The sequence below is a fragment of the Catharus ustulatus genome, chromosome 4 (assembly GCF_009819885.2).
Source record: "Catharus ustulatus isolate bCatUst1 chromosome 4, bCatUst1.pri.v2, whole genome shotgun sequence".
Taxonomy (NCBI): Eukaryota; Metazoa; Chordata; class Aves; order Passeriformes; family Turdidae; genus Catharus; species Catharus ustulatus.
The window spans coordinates 25,327,417-25,345,204 of NC_046224.1; the positions used below are offsets into that span (position 1 = coordinate 25,327,417).

Genomic DNA, 17,788 nt, shown 5'->3' on the forward strand with positions numbered 1-17,788 from the left:
CAGAATACTGATGCTGTGCTCTTGTAGCTGTTGGCAGAGGAGAAGACCATCTCTGCCAAGTATGCAGAGGAACGGGACCGTGCTGAGGCAGAGGCCCGGGAGAAGGAGACCAAGGCCCTGTCCCTGGCCAGAGCCCTGGAAGAAGCCATAGAGCAGAGGGCTGAGCTGGAACGGGTCAATAAGCAGTTCCGTGCAGAGATGGAAGATCTCATGAGCTCAAAGGATGATGTTGGGAAAAGTGTAAGTATTCAGTTGAAGTGTCCGGGCAGGAAATATCACGCAGTGGATACTGTTACTTTTGTCCTGCAAAAAACTGATGCCAGTGGTAACATAGAGGAACGTTGTAGAGAGAGCTGGATACATTGTGAGTTTGCAAATGTTATGTTTGTATTACATCCTAAGTAGTAACCAAATGGGGCAGTAGCGAAGCTGAAAATTACCTGATGTCTTTGTGATGGAGATGAAGGTATGGTGTGAACCTGATATGTAAAATACAGCAATTAACCAGGCAGTGGAAGACATTATCTCCAATATATATTAAAAAAAGTTATGTTAATAAAGGAAAATAATTAATTCAGACACTAAGAAGTATTTTCTTGAATTCTGTCAGAACCAGAGATGTCCTGCTCTGTTAAGTCTTCACTAAGTCAGGACTGGACTGACACTTGCTTTTCTCTTTCTCCCCACCACCACGTGCACACACAACCAGAACTAACAGTAACTGAGGTTCAGAACTGGCAATGTGCATCTGCCTTAATATAGGGACAGATGCAGTGTTCTTGTGTCCTTTCTGATGGAGTGGCTGTTTTTAGTCTTTTTTTTGTGTTAGGATATATTAAATTGTCTGCACTCTGTTTGGAAACCTCACGTGTGGTACTCTGTTGTAGGTCCATGAGCTGGAGAAAGCTAAGCGAGCCCTGGAGCAACAGGTGGAGGAGATGAAGACACAGCTGGAAGAGCTGGAGGATGAGCTGCAGGCCACAGAGGACGCCAAACTGCGGCTAGAAGTGAACCAACAGGCTATGAAGGCACAGTTTGACCGGGACCTCCAGGGGCGTGATGAACAGAATGAAGAGAAGAAGAAACAGCTGATCAGACAAGTGAGAACTGCTCTGTAACTCCTCAATGCATTCTATACACAAAGGCACTTGTGTCCAGTGATGGTCAGACAGACAGTGCCAATCCAAAGATTGTTGTTAATGTTAATACTCCAGGCAATATTGCAAAGCTGTGAGACTTCCTTGTGTGTGTGATTGTTCCAATAGTCTCTGTCTATCACAGGAACCCTTGGGGCTTTATTAGTGAGGAATGTCAGCCCCATCCCCCTGCCAGGGAGAATGAAGACAAGTCACATGCTTGCACTTATGCAGCCTTTGAAAGGGGAGTGTGAAAAGTGGGTGCTGGGAAACAAAGGAGCTGAAACACTGATGCCTCTGCTGCCCCACACAGGTTCGGGAGATGGAGGCGGAGCTGGAGGATGAACGCAAACAGCGCTCCATGGCTGTGGCTGCCAGGAAGAAGCTTGAGATGGACCTGAAGGATTTGGAAAGCCACATAGACACTGCTAACAAGAATCGTGAAGAGGCCATCAAGCAGCTGCGCAAACTGCAGGTGAAACATTGCAGCTATTTCAGCTGTCAGGGCAGAGATTTCACCCGAGGAAATAGGATGCAAGATTTTGCCTCACCAGAACAATGCATCAGTGTCACAAGAGCAGCAGAATCTTGCAGCAGTTCACTGTAAAAGATTTTATGGCATTTCAAGCATCCTTCTAATCCCAGTCTGCCTGTTAACTCCCTGGGAGACAAGCTGTAGGCAAAGTCCACTCTAGTGCTTGCTTCAAGGTCTGTGTATTTGGAAAGGATTACAGAGCTGCAAAGCTAGAGGACATTTAGGCCTAATCCTACCCCAAGATGGCTCTGTTGTGCTTTTTTAATTCCTGCAAGAAGTTGTCTGACCTGTTCTTAGGAAAAACGAAATCCTCCCTAGACTGTTCATTCCATTGCTTCACTAAAAGCTTCTTGTACCTTCCCTTCCCCTCTTCATTTGCTGGCAAAATTTTTTTCTACAAATAAGCTGTCATTTTTGCTTCCATTGATATTTTTACATGTTACTTCTGAAATGCAAAAAGAATGATTCCTTTTGTTTTTACAGCAACCCTTGTGGTTGCTGAAGAGTAATGAATCCCTGTCTCTGTTTTCCATCCGTGTTTTCCATAAGACAAAGAAACCACATCTCTTAATATGAATGCTCTGAAATTCATCCCTTTCTATTCTGTTTTCAGGCACAAATGAAGGATTACATGCGGGAACTGGAGGACACACGTACTTCCAGAGAAGAGATCTTGGCACAGGCCAAAGAAAATGAGAAGAAGCTGAAAAGCATGGAGGCAGAGATGATCCAATTGCAGGAGGTAATGGAATATGCATGAAAGTCAAGGGTTGGTTTGTTTTCTTTGGCCAAGAACTATATGCAGCAGTCTAAGCTGGAGTGTTTATTTTCTTTCTTTTGTACTTTTTGCTCTGCTCAAATATGAGGTCCAATTCAAAGAGCAGAATTTGGCCGTTTCCTGACAGCTGTGATAGGAGTGTGCAGAGCAAAGGAGGCGGTGGGGTGGACAGGAACTGGCCATGTCATATAATTAGCTTTGCATTATGCTAGAGACCATACCAGCCATTACCAGTAACTCCTTTTTCCTGTACTACATTAATTGGTAACTTCCTATTGGATCACTGTCTGTCTCGTTTTCATTCCAGGAACTTGCAGCTGCTGAGCGTGCCAAGCGCCAGGCCCAGCAAGAGAGGGATGAGCTGGCTGATGAGATTGCCAACAACAGTGGTAAAGGGTGAGTAATGTTCCTCACTTGAGGAAGGAGGAGCTGCTGTGAGAAGACTTCTCAGCCCTTTATTTTTATGTAGACTGTAGCACACTCTGTATCCCCTCTGGTCTCTAAAGACTGAGCTAATTTTGTGTACAAGTGGTGAGTTTTCCCCAGGGCATTGATGCCATCAGTGCTGCTTTAATGCTTTTGTGACTCTGTGTCCTGTAGAGCACTGGCCATGGAGGAGAAGAGGCGCCTGGAGGCAAGGATAGCTCAGCTGGAGGAGGAGTTAGAAGAAGAGCAGGGCAACACAGAGATAATCAATGACCGGCTCAAGAAGGCAAATCTTCAGGTACCTGTTCAGGCTGCAGCGGCCTGTGTGCTCTGTGTCTTGTGCATCTGTGTCTGTGAATTGTCAAACTGTGCTCTGAGTAATGCCAGCAGCTGCCTTGTGCACAGTGCAGGCCCTCGGAAAGTCATAGGTGTGAACAAGATGAAACAGCTGAATACCACAGTACAGAAAATAGCAGCCAAAATTGATGTTAACTCACTGGCTTTGGCCATTTAAAATCATTGGGTAGCTGGAACAATCTCCCAAGTTTATTTTAAACCAAACCAATCCTCTCCCAGTCCCTTTTTCCTGTATTAAGGGATATTGAGAAAGATGATCTGTATCGTCATGCTCCAACTTGATATGCTGCAGAGTGCCACAATGTGTTCGGAAAATTACTTTTCTGCCAGTTCTATGATGTTTCAAATGGACTGAACATATGACATTTGTTAGGCTGCTATAGAAACCCTTATCTTGATCTGCCTGTTGTGTGCCATATTTTGTCTGCCCAACTTTGAAAGTCAAGCATGTTGTTTTCTTATCACTCCAAAGCCAAGGAGCTGGGCTGATGGTTTTCCAAATGGCTCATTCATTCTGATGGATGAGAGTGTAGTTCTCTATTTGGTTGACTATCTGCCAGAACCCTGGCTTGGAGGTAGACAAGTTCTCCCCCTTTTACCTCTGAAAGCATGCTGCTTCTTAGTAGAAGTAGACAGACCCGCAAATAATAAATTAGTAAAGCACTTGTCTCAGAATTTTTGTAATTCAGAGACTGAAAATAACTGTGTTAAGTGTCAGACCATGGCCTTAGCCCCAGAGCGCAGTGAATGTGATTGGCAAGTTCAGTTAGCCCTAAGAGGAGGTTGATAAACCTGTTATTCAAGGAATTACTTTGAAAATCTGGGTAAATTAAGATACTTGGAGAAGTGTCCTGCCTACAGACAGCTCCCTCTGCATCGGAGTTATTCCAAGTATTCAGCTCACCCTCAGGGTCCTTGTTCTTTTTGAGTCTGAGAAATAAATGAGCCTTTCAGGCAGGAGCACTGGCTGTGCTGAGGAGTCCTTATCTCTCCATGCAGATCGATCAGATGAACGCCGACCTGAATGCGGAGCGCAGCAACGCGCAGAAGAATGAGAACGCTCGCCAGCAGATGGAGCGCCAGAACAAGGAGCTCAAGCTCAAACTGCAGGAGATGGAGAGCGCCGTCAAGTCCAAGTACAAGGCTTCCATCACAGCCTTGGAAGCAAAGATAGCACAGCTGGAAGAGCAGTTGGACATGGAGACAAAGTATGTACTAGGAGAAACTGTCTGCTTTACAGGCTTACACCCCTTCTGGGATTTGAAACTCTTAATTGATTTGTCTGAGAGCTTCATCCTAGGTATACAGGGTAGTAGAGAAGTAAGATCTAGGCACACCTTCTTTGTTTTTCACAGTAGACACCTGCAGCTTCTTATGAATTTGACCACTCCTAAAACTGTAGCTGTGGTACACTTGTTGCCCCTCTGTAGCTCTTGTCCATGTGACATCAGCCTTTTGGTCATTTCTGGGGAAGATTGCTGCTTCCCTTTTCTTCTTAAATTAAGCTATCTTCCTCACTTCTGACTTGCTTGGTCAGGTGGTCTTGTTGGGTACAGTGGGAGGTAAGCTGTTGTCTGAGCCCCCTGTGTTTGTGTTCAGGGAGCGCCAGGCTGCCAGCAAACAGGTGCGCCGTGCCGAGAAGAAGCTGAAGGACATCCTGCTGCAGGTGGATGATGAGAGGCGTAATGCTGAGCAATTCAAAGATCAGGTGGGTACAGTGACCTTCAGTGTCTGAGAGTCTTGTGGGGGGCAGGCTTTCCCTTCTATGACCAAGCCATTCACCATCCTGTGGATTTCTCTGTCACTGTAATAAATAGCAAGATGAGACAGGTGAAAATGTGATTCTTTTAAATCTGCTTTTTGCTACTCTAACTACTGTGCTGCAGCTCTGGGGAAGCACTGAGTTCTTACTATTTTTTGCCCCATACACGCTCAGGCGGACAAGGCAAACATGCGCTTGAAGCAGCTGAAGCGCCAGCTGGAGGAAGCAGAAGAGGAGGCCCAGCGTGCCAATGCATCCCGTAGGAAGCTCCAGCGGGAGCTGGAGGACGCCACCGAAACAGCGGATGCCATGAATAGAGAAGTCAGCTCCCTGAAGAGCAAGCTCAGGTAAGGAGGAGCCTTTAGTGCCACGCCTTGGCAGCCAGTGCAGCATGAGCCTTGTGCGGCTGCCCACAGCACAGTGGGGCCAGGTGCTCCCTCGCCTCCTCCCAGAGCCTGCCCTGCCTGTGAGCTCTGTGGAACTCCATTGCTGATGTGCCATGTGTCCTTCTCTAGGCGTGGGGACCTGCCGTTCGTCATGACACGCCGGTTGGTCAGGAAGGGAACAGGAGAGTCGGTGTCCGACGAGGAAGTGGATGGCAAGCCAGATGCTGGTGATGCCAAAGCTACTGAATAAGTCCCCCCATTTGACCCAGGTTACACGTGAGGGAGTGACCCATCTACCCTCCTCTCTTCCATTGGACTTTCAGCAAACCCTCTCCTCCTAAATTGGCTGGGGATCTGCAGAGCAAGCCCAGGTCTGTGTATCTGGGGCCATTGGGCATCTGTGTTCCTAGTTTTCTCCTCTTTCCAGTTTCCTAATCCTCTTTGTATTTAATGCCAAAGAGTCAGGGCTCTGAAATTTGACCAGCAGTTTGGCCACTGCAAAGGCCTATAGAACTGTCTATGCCATGTCTGCTGGTAAATCCTTACACAGTTTGGAGGGAGTGGGGTTAGGGAAAGATTATTTTTGCTGTAAATCTTCTTTTGTCTTCAATTCTAGCTGCAGGGAAGCTTCTTCCTGTATTCTTTCCCCTCCCTCTTTGTTTGCTTTAGGCAATCATGTTCAGTGACCTCAGACTTCTGCCTCTTTTAATCTGCCCACCCATGTGGTTTGGGAGCAGTTTCAGGAAAAACGGTGTGCTTTGGCCATGACAATTTGCCCTTTCTTGTTTCATGTGTTTCCAGGGGGGGCTGAAAGGGGAAAACTCCTCTTGGGACCACTTACCTGGGGGACTTGCCAAAGTTGTCTTTTTTTTTTTTTTTTTTTTTAATTTTCCCTTTCCCTTGTCTTTTTTTTTTTTTTTCCTCCCTTCTTTTTTCCTGTCTGGACAGATCTCTGAAGTGCAATGATGTCCTGTTTGCATCTCTGCCTCTGAGCGGTTTCATCTAAGTAGTTAATGACAGGCTGGGGGAGCAGAGCAATGTCCTTGTGCTTGTCCGAGAATCTCTGGGGGACCAAATATATTTAATGGTAATAGACAGAATCTAGAGGAATTTAATAGGGTAGTGGGCAGAGGGTGGGGTTAAGGGGAGGGAAATTCCTCTTATTGACATGTCCAAGCCTCTTGCACCTGCTCTGTAACCAGGGGTTGGGATTAGTTATTGTGCACCATTGACTAAGAGTATATTAAAATCCCTTTAATCTGCACAGATATATGTAAGGCCTTTGTATTTCTTGTAATAAGTAATTAAGAAAAAAAAAATAAAGGTCTTTATCACTGCCTTTCTCTTGGGACCATGGTTATATATAGATAGTCTTTACTTTTCTACACCGTACACTGGTTGCTGGATTTACCTGTATTCTTAACCATATTGTATATGCTGCATTTAGACCTACTTATGAGCAAAGTAAGATTTAAATATGAAGCACCATACTGTATGCTTGAAGTGCCCTATTGCAGGAACTTCCTGTCCCAGTTGCTGTCACAGAAGAATTTAACTAAATTTTTTTATATAATAAAAGTGCCTTAGCATGTGCCTCAGCTGTGTGTCACCACTACAGTCAGTAATGGTTACTGGTGCTCCACTGATGTTACCAATAAAGATTATCCATGTGCTGCAGTCCTGTGCGTTTGTTGCCCTTCCCTCCTTCCCTCCCTTCTGTGAAGACCCTGTGCCACCATGGAAACTCTTCTTTTTATTACATTTTTGCCAGAAATTGAGTAAGGAACTTGTGCCCATATTCTGTTCTTTCTGGCCCCTTGAAGTGCCACAAGTTGGTTGTGGTCCTACAGCCAGGGCAGGAGAAGCTGGAGTGCAGCACCAGCAGCTCCTAACTCAGAGCTCGTCCCTCCCATCCTGTGCTGGCAGATTTAGACCTTGCTGAGACAGTCTGAGCTGGGAGCTGCGGGCGGGGCTGGGCCCGGCCTTGGGCAGCCATGGGGAAGGAGGTGCTGGCCCCCCCTCCATGAGGGCCTGTGCTGCCAGCAGGGGCTGCTGCCAGGGCCAGTCTGGCAAACAAGGGGCGGGGAGGAGGGTGCAGCTTACAGGAAACTCCTTCCCTGGGGAGCACACGTGGCTGCTGCCCCCAAAGGGCGGTGTTTCTGCCTAACCAGATGTTGGGAGGGGAAATGTCTTCTCATTAAGAAACTTCAGTGTAAGTAGAAGTTAAAAAAGCCAAGGGGGAGTGTAGAAGGAGCAGGCACAGTTAACCATGTGCTGCTGCATGAGTGGGTGCAGTCCCATTATAAAGGGTCAGTTGAGAAGGAGCTGCTTTGGGAGTTGTATTACTTTGGCTGCAATTTTTGAAAGTCTGGGTAGGGATTTAAGGCATGAAGGGCTGAATGTGGGTCCATGATGTGTGGAATACAGCCACTGCTGTGCTGATGTCTTGCATATAGGCTGTTAAAAACAGGATGGGACTTAGTGTTATCTGGAAGGTTACTGGCTCAGCTGCTTCAATCTTTCCAAAGTGTTTTGCAGAAACTTGCAGAGTATCTCTGACACCAATGTGTCCTTTAAATTGCATAGAAATTGCTTTCCCATCATAGGACCAACTTGAAATGGCACCACTGGCCAGGCACTGCAGTGATCCAGAGCAGAACCTGTGTGCTGTGATGACTCTTTTAAGCTCAGGCTGCTTTTTGTGTCCTTAGGCTTGTGCTGGTGCAAGATGGAAAGGCTTGTGTCTTTTTGGTTTTTTGTTTTTTTTTTAACTGGCACAGTATTTTTCTTCAGCTTTCCACTTTTTTTGTGCATCCCCATGGAAGGGACAAAATTAAATCTCCTATTTACCATTTTCTGCTTTGCAGATTGCAACCTCAAGCTAGGAGATGCTCGTGGCTTCAGGTTAGTTGCTCATCTGTGGCTCTCCCGAGCTGGTAAATGCTTCACGATGGTTTTCCTGGGATTTTGGGGACGGTCTGAGTAGGTGAACAGTTACAATGGTAATAAGTGGGGAAAAGAGATTGAGCTGGGACCTTTTCTATGTGATCTACAAAAAAAATAGTTTCTGGAAATTGTAGCTGGAGCTCTGTTTGTTGTCTGCACCATCCTGCTTCAGGGCTGATCCCAGCAGGTGGTGAAAGGGGTCTGAATAAGAGGGAAGGGCATAGACAGATTTTGGGGAGCTGTAAGAGATGATGGATTGATCACAAACACTCCTGTCCCTGCACTGGGCCATTCTTCTGGGACAAAGGATTGGCAACCAGATCATTGCATGTAATAAACCAGTTTAAGTAAGGTGAAATTATTGCAGGTTACAGTGTGGCCCTCACAGGCCGGGACCACAGCAGAACTGAGGGGCAGAGCAACCAGCTTAGCCTCTGGGAAATGGAGGTAAATCACCAGACCTGCTGCAGCAAAGAACCTTCTTTCCTGGGGAGCAGCTGAGTGCTCTGCTTGTTCCTGCTGTAGCTTCTCCCCCCAGGGCAGAGCGAGGACAGTGGCCATTAGAGCCAGTTCCAGCTGGGTTCCTGGCACAGCAGCACTGACCTGCAAAACTTAGGATTTAGCTTTCTTCCATTCCTTCCACAAATTGATTCAAGTACCACTTAATGTAAATGTAGAATGAGGGTGCAGATTCAATGGCTGTAGAGTGGGATTCCTCAGCGACGGGCACTGGAGTGGAGGAGCTAGGGTGGAAATTGCAGCTTTCCCAGGCTGGGGTGTGGGGGAGGTCTCAGAGCAGTGGTTTGAGTGATCTGAAAACAAAATGCAGGCTGCTGCAGCCCAGCTAGAGCTCAGGCAGCTCAGCCTGTTCTGGAGATGCTGGAAACAATATTCCCAGTTTCAGGGAAGAGTGCTGGTACTAGTGGATAACTGCTGTTTGGATTTGATTTTGTCTTTTCCCTGATGCTCTAGCAGTGGAAGCAAAAGCAGAAGGAAAAGGATAGCAGCAAAACTAAACTGAAACCTTTTCTGTCCTAAATTTGTGACTTGCATCCTTGCTAGCACTTCAAGCACAGGCTGTGTGGCTGAGCAGGACTAAGAGCTGAGCAGCCATGCAAGCAAGAGGAAAAGCAAAATACGAAATGTCTTGAGCAATGATGGTCTGGCACAAGAGGAGAGGTGCTGGGGCAGCCTCTCTCTCTGAGACTTTTAATTTGAATTTGGGTAAAATGTACAGAGAAGGATGGTGAAACGCCAGTTAGGTAAAAGCCACTCTTTGGACTGGGCTTGGTTGTGCAGGAGGAGCATTGAGGTGAGGCCACCTTCTCCACTCACCTGCAGCAGCTGAGGGTGCGTGCAGACAGCAGAGCCCCGTGGGACACGTGCCCTGTGAGAGCCTGCCTTGGAGGTTTCACTATTGCTCAGCTCTCCAGCCCTAAGGAAGAGAGAGGGAGGAAGTGGAGGACTGATGATGATGGAGTGGTTGGCCTCACAATGCCATGTTACTCATAATGTGGTTGCTTGCTGCTAATTAAGCTGGAATTACACTGTGAATGGCTTCATTCACTACAGCCCTAATTGACTTCTGATGGAATTTATGCAGAATCTCATGGAAGTGGGTATTGTGGCAGGGTGTATCACTTGGGACAAATAGATCACTTCCTTGGGCTCCTTTTCAGGAGAAGAACCATTGTTCAAATCCCTGACCTCATTTAAGACTGAGCTTGAAGGAGGGCTCTGTGGCATGAAAAAGGTCTCACTAGACATGAAGGTGTGGTGGCAGATGGTGGTGATGCCAGTGGAGAGATTTGCCTAGAAGTGCAGGGATGCTGCACTGTACAGCCAAGGGGTGTGGGGCAGCCTCCACCAGCTTTGTGGGTGAAGCAATGACAGCGGAGGAAAGAAAATGAGAAAGGAAAAAATACAAGAACCCCTTGGAGCTGTGATCCGAGGAACTTCCTGCTTTTCATTCCCACTGTATCCAGGGAAACATCTCCCTGTATTGCCTTATAAAGCAACAGCATTGCACAGGAGCTGAACCCACCTCTCACTTTTCCTCCCCCAAACTCCTGGCTCTGAGGCACTCCTGGTACAGCAGCAAGGGAAGCATCCTTTCTCCTAGCCCAGTCTCTTCCCTTCCAGAATGCTTTACTCAGTCCTGAGCTGTCCCTGGGATGTGAGGGGACGCTGACAGAACTCCCTGCGTGCTGCTGGATGGATGCAGCCTGCCCAGCCTGCCCCATGGCCAGCGGGCATGAGTTGAAAGCTTGTTTCGTTTCCTTCTCAGCACTTCCCCAGGGGAGCTGCATGCACCGTGTCCGTGCTGCCAAATCCATCCTGGATCAGAGCTGGCTCTTTCAGACCCCATTTCTGCCTCCCAAAGCTGGTGCAGGTGAAAAGAGCTCAGTTCTGGAGGAGACACTGGCTCCAGCCTCAGGTGAGGCTCTCTGTTTGCCTAAGTATTCGTGTTGTCGCTAGCAACTGCAGCAGACTTTGAAGCTGAGGTTATGGGCACAGCCAAAACAGGTTTTAATGAGGTAATTTGCTGTGCAGGCTTTTGATCCTGTGGGCTGTCGATGTGCTTGTGCAGCTCACAGCTCACCAGCTCATCATTTTCGGAAGCACGAGGCACCCAGCTGTCTTGCCCTGATGTGTCCTTGTGGGTAAGGCACAGATAAAGCTCTTTATCAGCTTTTGCTTGAAGCTCAGCTCACCATTTCCCTCTCACCTGCAAAGTTTCTGGGAGGCGACTTCAAGGGCACAGCTTATGCTCCAGCATGGATCTGTAGTTAAACTGCAGCAGGACCCCACAGGAGCAAAGGGGCCAGGTTTGTGCTGTGTTTATTCAGGCCCCTGCTGTGAGGCTGGAGGCGATTTATCTGCATCCCAACACCTCTCCTCTCAACTCTGTGCTGCAGCCAAGGAATTTGGTTCAGAGCAGGGATGGCCAGCATGCCTGGCAGCCCTGCTGTACTAGAGGATAACACAGAGTATCTCTGCAGCGTAGGAGGAAATTACACCGGGAGTAAAGTCCCGCCTATATCAGAGGTCGTTTGCTGGCACTGCTTCCCTGGGCAAGTGAGAAAACCAGAACTGCTTGAACAGAAAAGCCAGTGGGGCTGGGGCCCATCGTCTGCATCTGGGAGGCTGACTGGTGCAGGGCAGGCAGCTCCACTGCCACCAGTGGAAGTGTCAGGACAAGGATGGGACTGGCATTCCAATGGCCCAGGATGTGTCAGGATATGCCCTGAAGGACTGGTCCTCTCACTGGGTATAGCATAGCCCTAAACACAGCATAGCTTCAGAGGGACACTGGGGATGAGCCAAGCCTGCAACACAGCCCGTGAAGGGACCTGACATGTTTGCTTTGGGCAGAGAGAGAAAAGGGAGAAAATCACGGAGACCAGATAGCAGCTTCTCTGTGGCTCCTCTCCCATAAGCTGGGAGCAAAGAGATACGTGATGGAGAGAGGAAATGGGCACCCATTCCATAGACACGGGGCATGGCAGGGGCAGAGCTGTGTCCAGGATTATCATGCAGGATCATTTCAAAACAGCTTCTCTTCAAATCAAGATTTCAAGGTCCCCATCCCCTGGGTGGAGCAGCAGTTCCCAGCTCTACTGTCCAGGATCTGGCAGATCAGTTCCCCAAAATCTTCCATCAGCATTCCCCTGGTTCCTCTATGAGCTGTGCTAGAAGATGCCTGCTCTCCATGGGGCCACAGTACCTATGGCTTGCCCAGCAGGAGAGGCTGCCTCATGACACTGCCACGAGCTATTAAAAGCAGCAAGATGATTAAAATAAACTGTCATGGGATATTCACTCCAAACAGAAAGCATGAGATGGATTCTGTCATTTCCCAGGAAAGTTAATCTGTGTTTGAAGCTGCCATGAAGTTGGGAGGTGCTCAGGCAGTGAAGGTGGGAGGCTCCCAAGGTGTGTGGGGGCAGCAGCACTGCTGTGGGCAGCTGGCTCTGTTTTCCCCTGTCAAACAAAGCCTTTTCCTGGCCACCGGGGTGGAATAAGCAAACACCTCCCAGCAGGCGCCGTGGCGGGAAGAGCTGCGTCTGGAAATGCCAGCACTCTGCTCCTGGCTGTGGCACAGCCTTGGCTGTGCTGAGAGCGGGGAGAGCCCATGGTGCACCTCTTGGTCACAGTGCCACTTGCTGGGACATCTCACTGAGGCAGAGAGCGTTCCCTGTGAATTGTAGTGGGCTAGTTGGACTTTTATCCCCTCCTGGACCAGCCAGAAAAACCCACAGGTCCCCTCTGCACTCAGTTTCACAGTTTCCTCCAGCACAGATCAGAGATTCCCTGAGAATCCTCCAGCTGAGCCCAGCAACATTCCTGCCTGCCCAACAGGGACCCTGCCTCTATGCAGGGAGGTAACCCCATAACCCCACGACTGCTGCTTAAAAAGAGGCTCTTAGGCTCCTGTTTAGGCTGGGGTTAAATCGATTGCACTGCCCAGGTACCTTTGCTGGGGAGGATCACAGGCACCTGGTCCCAGTTCTCCCAGCCCAGTGTGCTCCTCACTGCTGAAAGTGGGCTCACATCTGGTGTGTGCAGGGCTGACCTGTCCTGTTTGAGTTGCTGGGTGAGAGCGAACCAAGCAGCAGAGATGGGCTGCACAGGCAGCAAAATTTTGCTCTCACATAATTTGTTCCCTTTACCCGCTTAGCTTTTGGATTCTGCCTTTTTTTTTTTTTCTGTTGTAACTGGCACAGCCCTTCTTGCTAACTCTGGGCAGTTACTGTGCCAGGACAGGGATTGCTCCCACATGGTTTTGATGCTACTGTTTTCCAGTTTTCTTGAGTGGTGAATAGATAAAATATTTTCTGTCTTACATATTTTTCTTTTTTTTTCTCTTTTTCTCCTCTCTTTTCTGAACTACCCAGCAAATCCTTTGTTGCCAGAATCAGTCACAGCACAACATTTCACATAAAGTAAGGGCTCGTGGCAATTCCTGCTCTGCAATTTAAACTTCTGTCCTCTTAAAAAAAAAAAAAAGTAAAACTTGAAATTTGGGAACCTGAGGATTTGGTAGATCTGGTAGGATGCTACTGCTAAATTACTGCCTTAGAGGATGACGTGGAAAGCATGGATGGAGAATACCAGCTGTGACTGATGGACTGGGATGCATTTAAAAATTAAGTACCTGAGAGAACTAATGAAGAATGGTTTCAGCTGAAGAAATTTCTCGTGGGTTGAAAGCTGGAGGAAAGAGATGAATTATCAACGATGCAGCAGGTGAAAGGGGCTGCCTTATTTATTTCCAAAGCACAGCGAGACCCGATGTGTACTTACCTGTGTTGATTATGAGCCCCGCTGTGCTTGATTATAATTCGCTCTCTGGGGCGAGCGTGCTGCGCTCGGCGGCAGGGAGGAAGTGCAAAAGGAATTTGTCTGTGCCAGGATGAAATGTGATTACTGGCTGCACACTGCAGCAGGGGCTTGTTTCTGGGGGTTGGGGATCCCACACCTCTCAGATATCCTATGAGTGCTAAAGCATTTGAGGGAAGTTTATTTTTTTGGCTGTTTCTGAGTGGTTTGGTGCCATGACACCTAAGCTGGCATTCGGTCACAGCACAGAGCTGATAGTGTGAGGTGATCTCTTTGGAACAAAGCAACAGCTTGGTAATAGCTTTATATGAAAGGGAGAGCTTTGCTATAAACTAATTCCAAAGCAGCTGCCCCACAGCCTGGAGGAGCTGGAAACTGCTTTAACAGTGGTTTTAGAGCTCAAGCAATTTAGGGACAGGATTAGCTGGTGTGATGTCTGTGCTAGCAGATTTCTGGGCTCAGTGACATGGGACAGCCATGGACAGCCCCAGCAAGGATTTTGGGGATGCTGCAGAGGGATTTGGAGTACACTGCAGAGACCTCAGTGGGTTGTGGGGAAGAGGAGGGCTGAGCAGACACAGGGCAGCGAGCCCTTGGCTTGTAGGCTCACACTACTGGGATTTCTGGGACCCTTCAATGAGATTTTGGCAGTGGAGGGGTGAGTTTGTTCCTGCTCACAATCTGAACCTCTGGCTCTCATTTCTCTTCGTCTCCCTTCCCCTACTAATGACTCCCAAGGGAAAGTTCCTGCTGCAGTAAAGGGGAGGAAAAGACAAATTACAAAAGCAGAGGGCTGGGGGATGCCGGGCGGCGAAGCAGCTCCGAGGCGCTGGCCTGCTGGAGCAGACTCAGGAATGCTGGTGAGAGAGTGGCAGCGGGGACAGGGAGAAAAAGATATTTAAAATCAGTATAAGCAGGTCCAGGAGATAAACCTGCAGTGACTTCTCTAGAATGACATGGTTTTAGCCTTGTACCACAATTACACTTATTTGGGTGCCCTACCTGTGCATTCTCACTGCTGAAGAATGCACTCAGACTGCTTCCAGCTTTTCCCCTTTGTAGTAAATTGCTGGAATTTATAGCACTTACTTGGGAGACTATGGTGATTTCCCCATTCCGTATTTAACCCATGTCACCCAAACTCCATCTGAATGCAAGTTGTATGAAGAATAGTGGTAATAATAAAGTCAGAGGCAAGTCTCTGGAGGGAGTGGCCAGCATGAGATGGTAATCCTGAGTCACACAGCCGATTTCTGGGTGAGCCAGACTGTATAGCACAGGGCTGGTATCCCCAGCCAGCTCCAGTGTCACTCAGGCAGGGATTTCCACCACAGTTTTATCATCAGCTTCGAAGGGCTGTGGCTATCCCTTTCTGAATTTTGCATAGGCTGATAACATTTTGTTTTGATTTGGATCTCTAGCCCTGGTCAAATGGCTGTTCAGCAGGCAGGAATAGGAGAAGGGGCTGGAAAACATGACTAAATATGGCTGTGTTTCTGGTTGCTACAGACTGCAGGATTAGCGGCCCCTTCTTGCCAGCAGCCACAGCTGAAGTTCCCAAGGTTTGAGGATCACTGAGGGGAGCTATAGCCCAGTCCTCTCCCTGCCCTTTTTTTCTTTTCTCTTTTTTTTTTTTTTTTTTTTTAAATTTTCTTTTTGTTTTCCACAGAGAAATCTGCAACCTATTGTGTGGGCTAGCAAACTTGGCACCCTCCAGCTGCCTATAAAATTGCATTAGGCGTTTATATTTCCTGTAGTGGATTATGTGTTGTCTGGATTTTGGATGATTCCGGGCGAGAGGCTTATCCTTTTTTTTGAGGGGGGGGAAGAGGGGGGGTACAAATTGCATTTGAAATAATTTCATCTTCTTGGAGATAGGAGAGCACTAGCAATCAGCAGACGGATGTGTTTCCAGACAGATGTAGGCAGCTTCCCTGCCTGCAACTTGCAGAGCTGCCCCAGCCCCGTGCACAAGGCACAGGCACCAGAGTTCTCGCCTTGTCCACAAGCACATCAATAACCTCATTGATTGCAATGATATTTCTCATGCTTAAAGTTAAGCAAGTGCCTGAATGTCACGCTGAATCACAAGCGAAGGATTTCTCTGCGCTCTCGCAGAGTCAGTTCTCTTGACCCAGCTGGCTCTGTGTACCCACACACATCGGGAGTTGATCTGAAATCTTGGTATTTATGCACAAGTAGCATACATGGGGGATTTTCTTTTCAAACTGGAGGTTGTCTTACTTTGAAAATATCCTCTTGGCTCATATACAGAGTATTTACTGTGCTTTACCCCTGTTTTCTAATTTAGATCTGAAGCCAAAGAGGCAGTAACTATTTTTAGAGAGATGAAATCACACTGAAGAAAAAAAAATAAAAAGGAAAAAAGTATGTTTTCAAATCTTACTTGAAATCTGTGTGGTATCAGCAGCAAATAGCATTGTGAAAGGGTAAAATCAGATTGCAAGTCCTTATTGGTACAATGTTATCACAAATTTACAGAGCACTTTTCTGCACGATGGGAAATCGATCATCTTTTACTGCAAATGTACAGTCTCAGGGCACGATTTTGGAGTCATGTTTATGTAAGTTGTGTCTCACAGTCCCTGTGATGCGAATGCTGCACTGCTGGATAGCCAGCAGGTGGAGTCATCTATAATGGATGTGCTGTGGTCTGGAAAGTTGAGTAAGTGTGGGATGGGACACGTGGAAATTTCAGTTGGAAGCTGAGACCAAGGAAAATATAAGGAGTGGAACTGGAAAACTGTAAGCGTGGCAGATACAAAGAGCTAAAACTTTAGTAGCAGCAGAGGAGGGACCTGCAAAATGTTTGGAATAGCGAAAAGCTGGAGCAATCCTGGAAACACTTCTGTGGCTTGGATCCCGAGGCGTAATTCATGCTGTTGTAATTTGCACAGATGGCGGATGTCTCAAGGGAAGGCTTGAACAGCTGGGAAACATCAGGGTGTGGGCCAGCTTCAACCACACACCCTTTCTTTATCCCTGAATCGGTCACAGAAGTGAAAGATGATACCGAGATCGCTGCAGAAAATATCTGCAAGCTATTCTCTGTACTGGGAGATGGCCCCTCTTGCATGGTGAGTCCTGTTAAGGACCAGCTTAGTTTGGCATTTTGTGTGTAAGAATGCACTTTCAGAAGCTTTTCATTAAACCGGTTAGAGAGGAAGAATCAGCCTCAACTCCAGAAATCAGCCACATAGTAAATTGAGTTGTACCTAAAGGGTCCTAATAAACAGGGTGCTCCATTGAAAATGAACAGGAGTTATGTGATAACCCCCGTTCTGTTCCATGACGTGCCCAGCCACCAAAAAGAATGTTTTGCTTTGTCCTTTGCTCTATCTGTGTGTTACACCAGGAATTAATGTTGCCTCCAGCAGGGCATTTGCTCTTCTCAAGCCGTGCGGCCTCCGGCCTATTTGGAAATGTGCAGTTACCAATAATGATTGGCACTTTGTCTGTGTGCCCGTGTAAGCTGAATAGTAATGTCAGGCTGCTACAGACTCCTGTCTGAGAGAGGAGAGGGTGGCACAGCCCTGAGGTGCTTCAGAGACACGGCTGGAGAAGTGCATCCAGGCCACTGCTGGCCCATTGATGTGGAATCCATCCTCCAGCAACCTCTGGTTCACTCATGACAGGCAGCCGAGGGGAGTTAAGTGCCAGGTATTTCCCAAGTACTGGATCTCCAGCATCCAGCAGGTAGGGGAGAGCCAATGAGGTTTTTTTCTTCTGGTCTTAGTCCCCATGAAGGGAGATACCCCATGGTACCTCTGTGGCTCACACTGTTTATCTTGCTCATTACCTCAGTCTTATTTATCCAGTCAGCCCTGCCATCTCAAGAGGAAAACAAGAGACCTTTCGTCTCACAGATGTACTCTTCACACACCTTTCTGTTATTATATGCTTTTGGGCTATAGAGGGATGCCCTTTCATGTCAAAAGTGCTGAAGGACCTACTTTATTCCCCATTCCCCCAGGCATAAGCGGTGCAGGCAGATGGCATTTTTATGCTAATTGCATCCATGCAGGTAACTGCATCTGTGCTGCAGGTGCCATCCTGCTTTAGCAGCATCGGGACACCTGAAATGCCACACCTGCTGTA

General features: G+C 47.7%; 1 protein-coding gene across 1 annotated transcript in view; it reads left to right on the forward strand.

Moving 5' to 3' along the window:
• The window catches only part of MYH9 (myosin heavy chain 9), a 69,818-nt gene extending 62,761 nt beyond the window's left edge, over window positions 1–7,057 (forward strand). The window contains exons 32-41 of the mRNA XM_033057797.1: window positions 28–240; window positions 888–1,100; window positions 1,450–1,611; window positions 2,285–2,413; window positions 2,757–2,845; window positions 3,050–3,173; window positions 4,232–4,440; window positions 4,832–4,940; window positions 5,169–5,341; window positions 5,510–7,057. Of these exons, the coding sequence (XP_032913688.1) occupies window positions 28–240; window positions 888–1,100; window positions 1,450–1,611; window positions 2,285–2,413; window positions 2,757–2,845; window positions 3,050–3,173; window positions 4,232–4,440; window positions 4,832–4,940; window positions 5,169–5,341; window positions 5,510–5,630 (1,542 nt within the window). The 3' untranslated portion in view covers window positions 5,631–7,057. The remainder of the gene's footprint in view (window positions 1–27; window positions 241–887; window positions 1,101–1,449; window positions 1,612–2,284; window positions 2,414–2,756; window positions 2,846–3,049; window positions 3,174–4,231; window positions 4,441–4,831; window positions 4,941–5,168; window positions 5,342–5,509) is intronic.
• The last annotated feature ends 10,731 nt before the right edge of the window (window positions 7,058–17,788 follow it).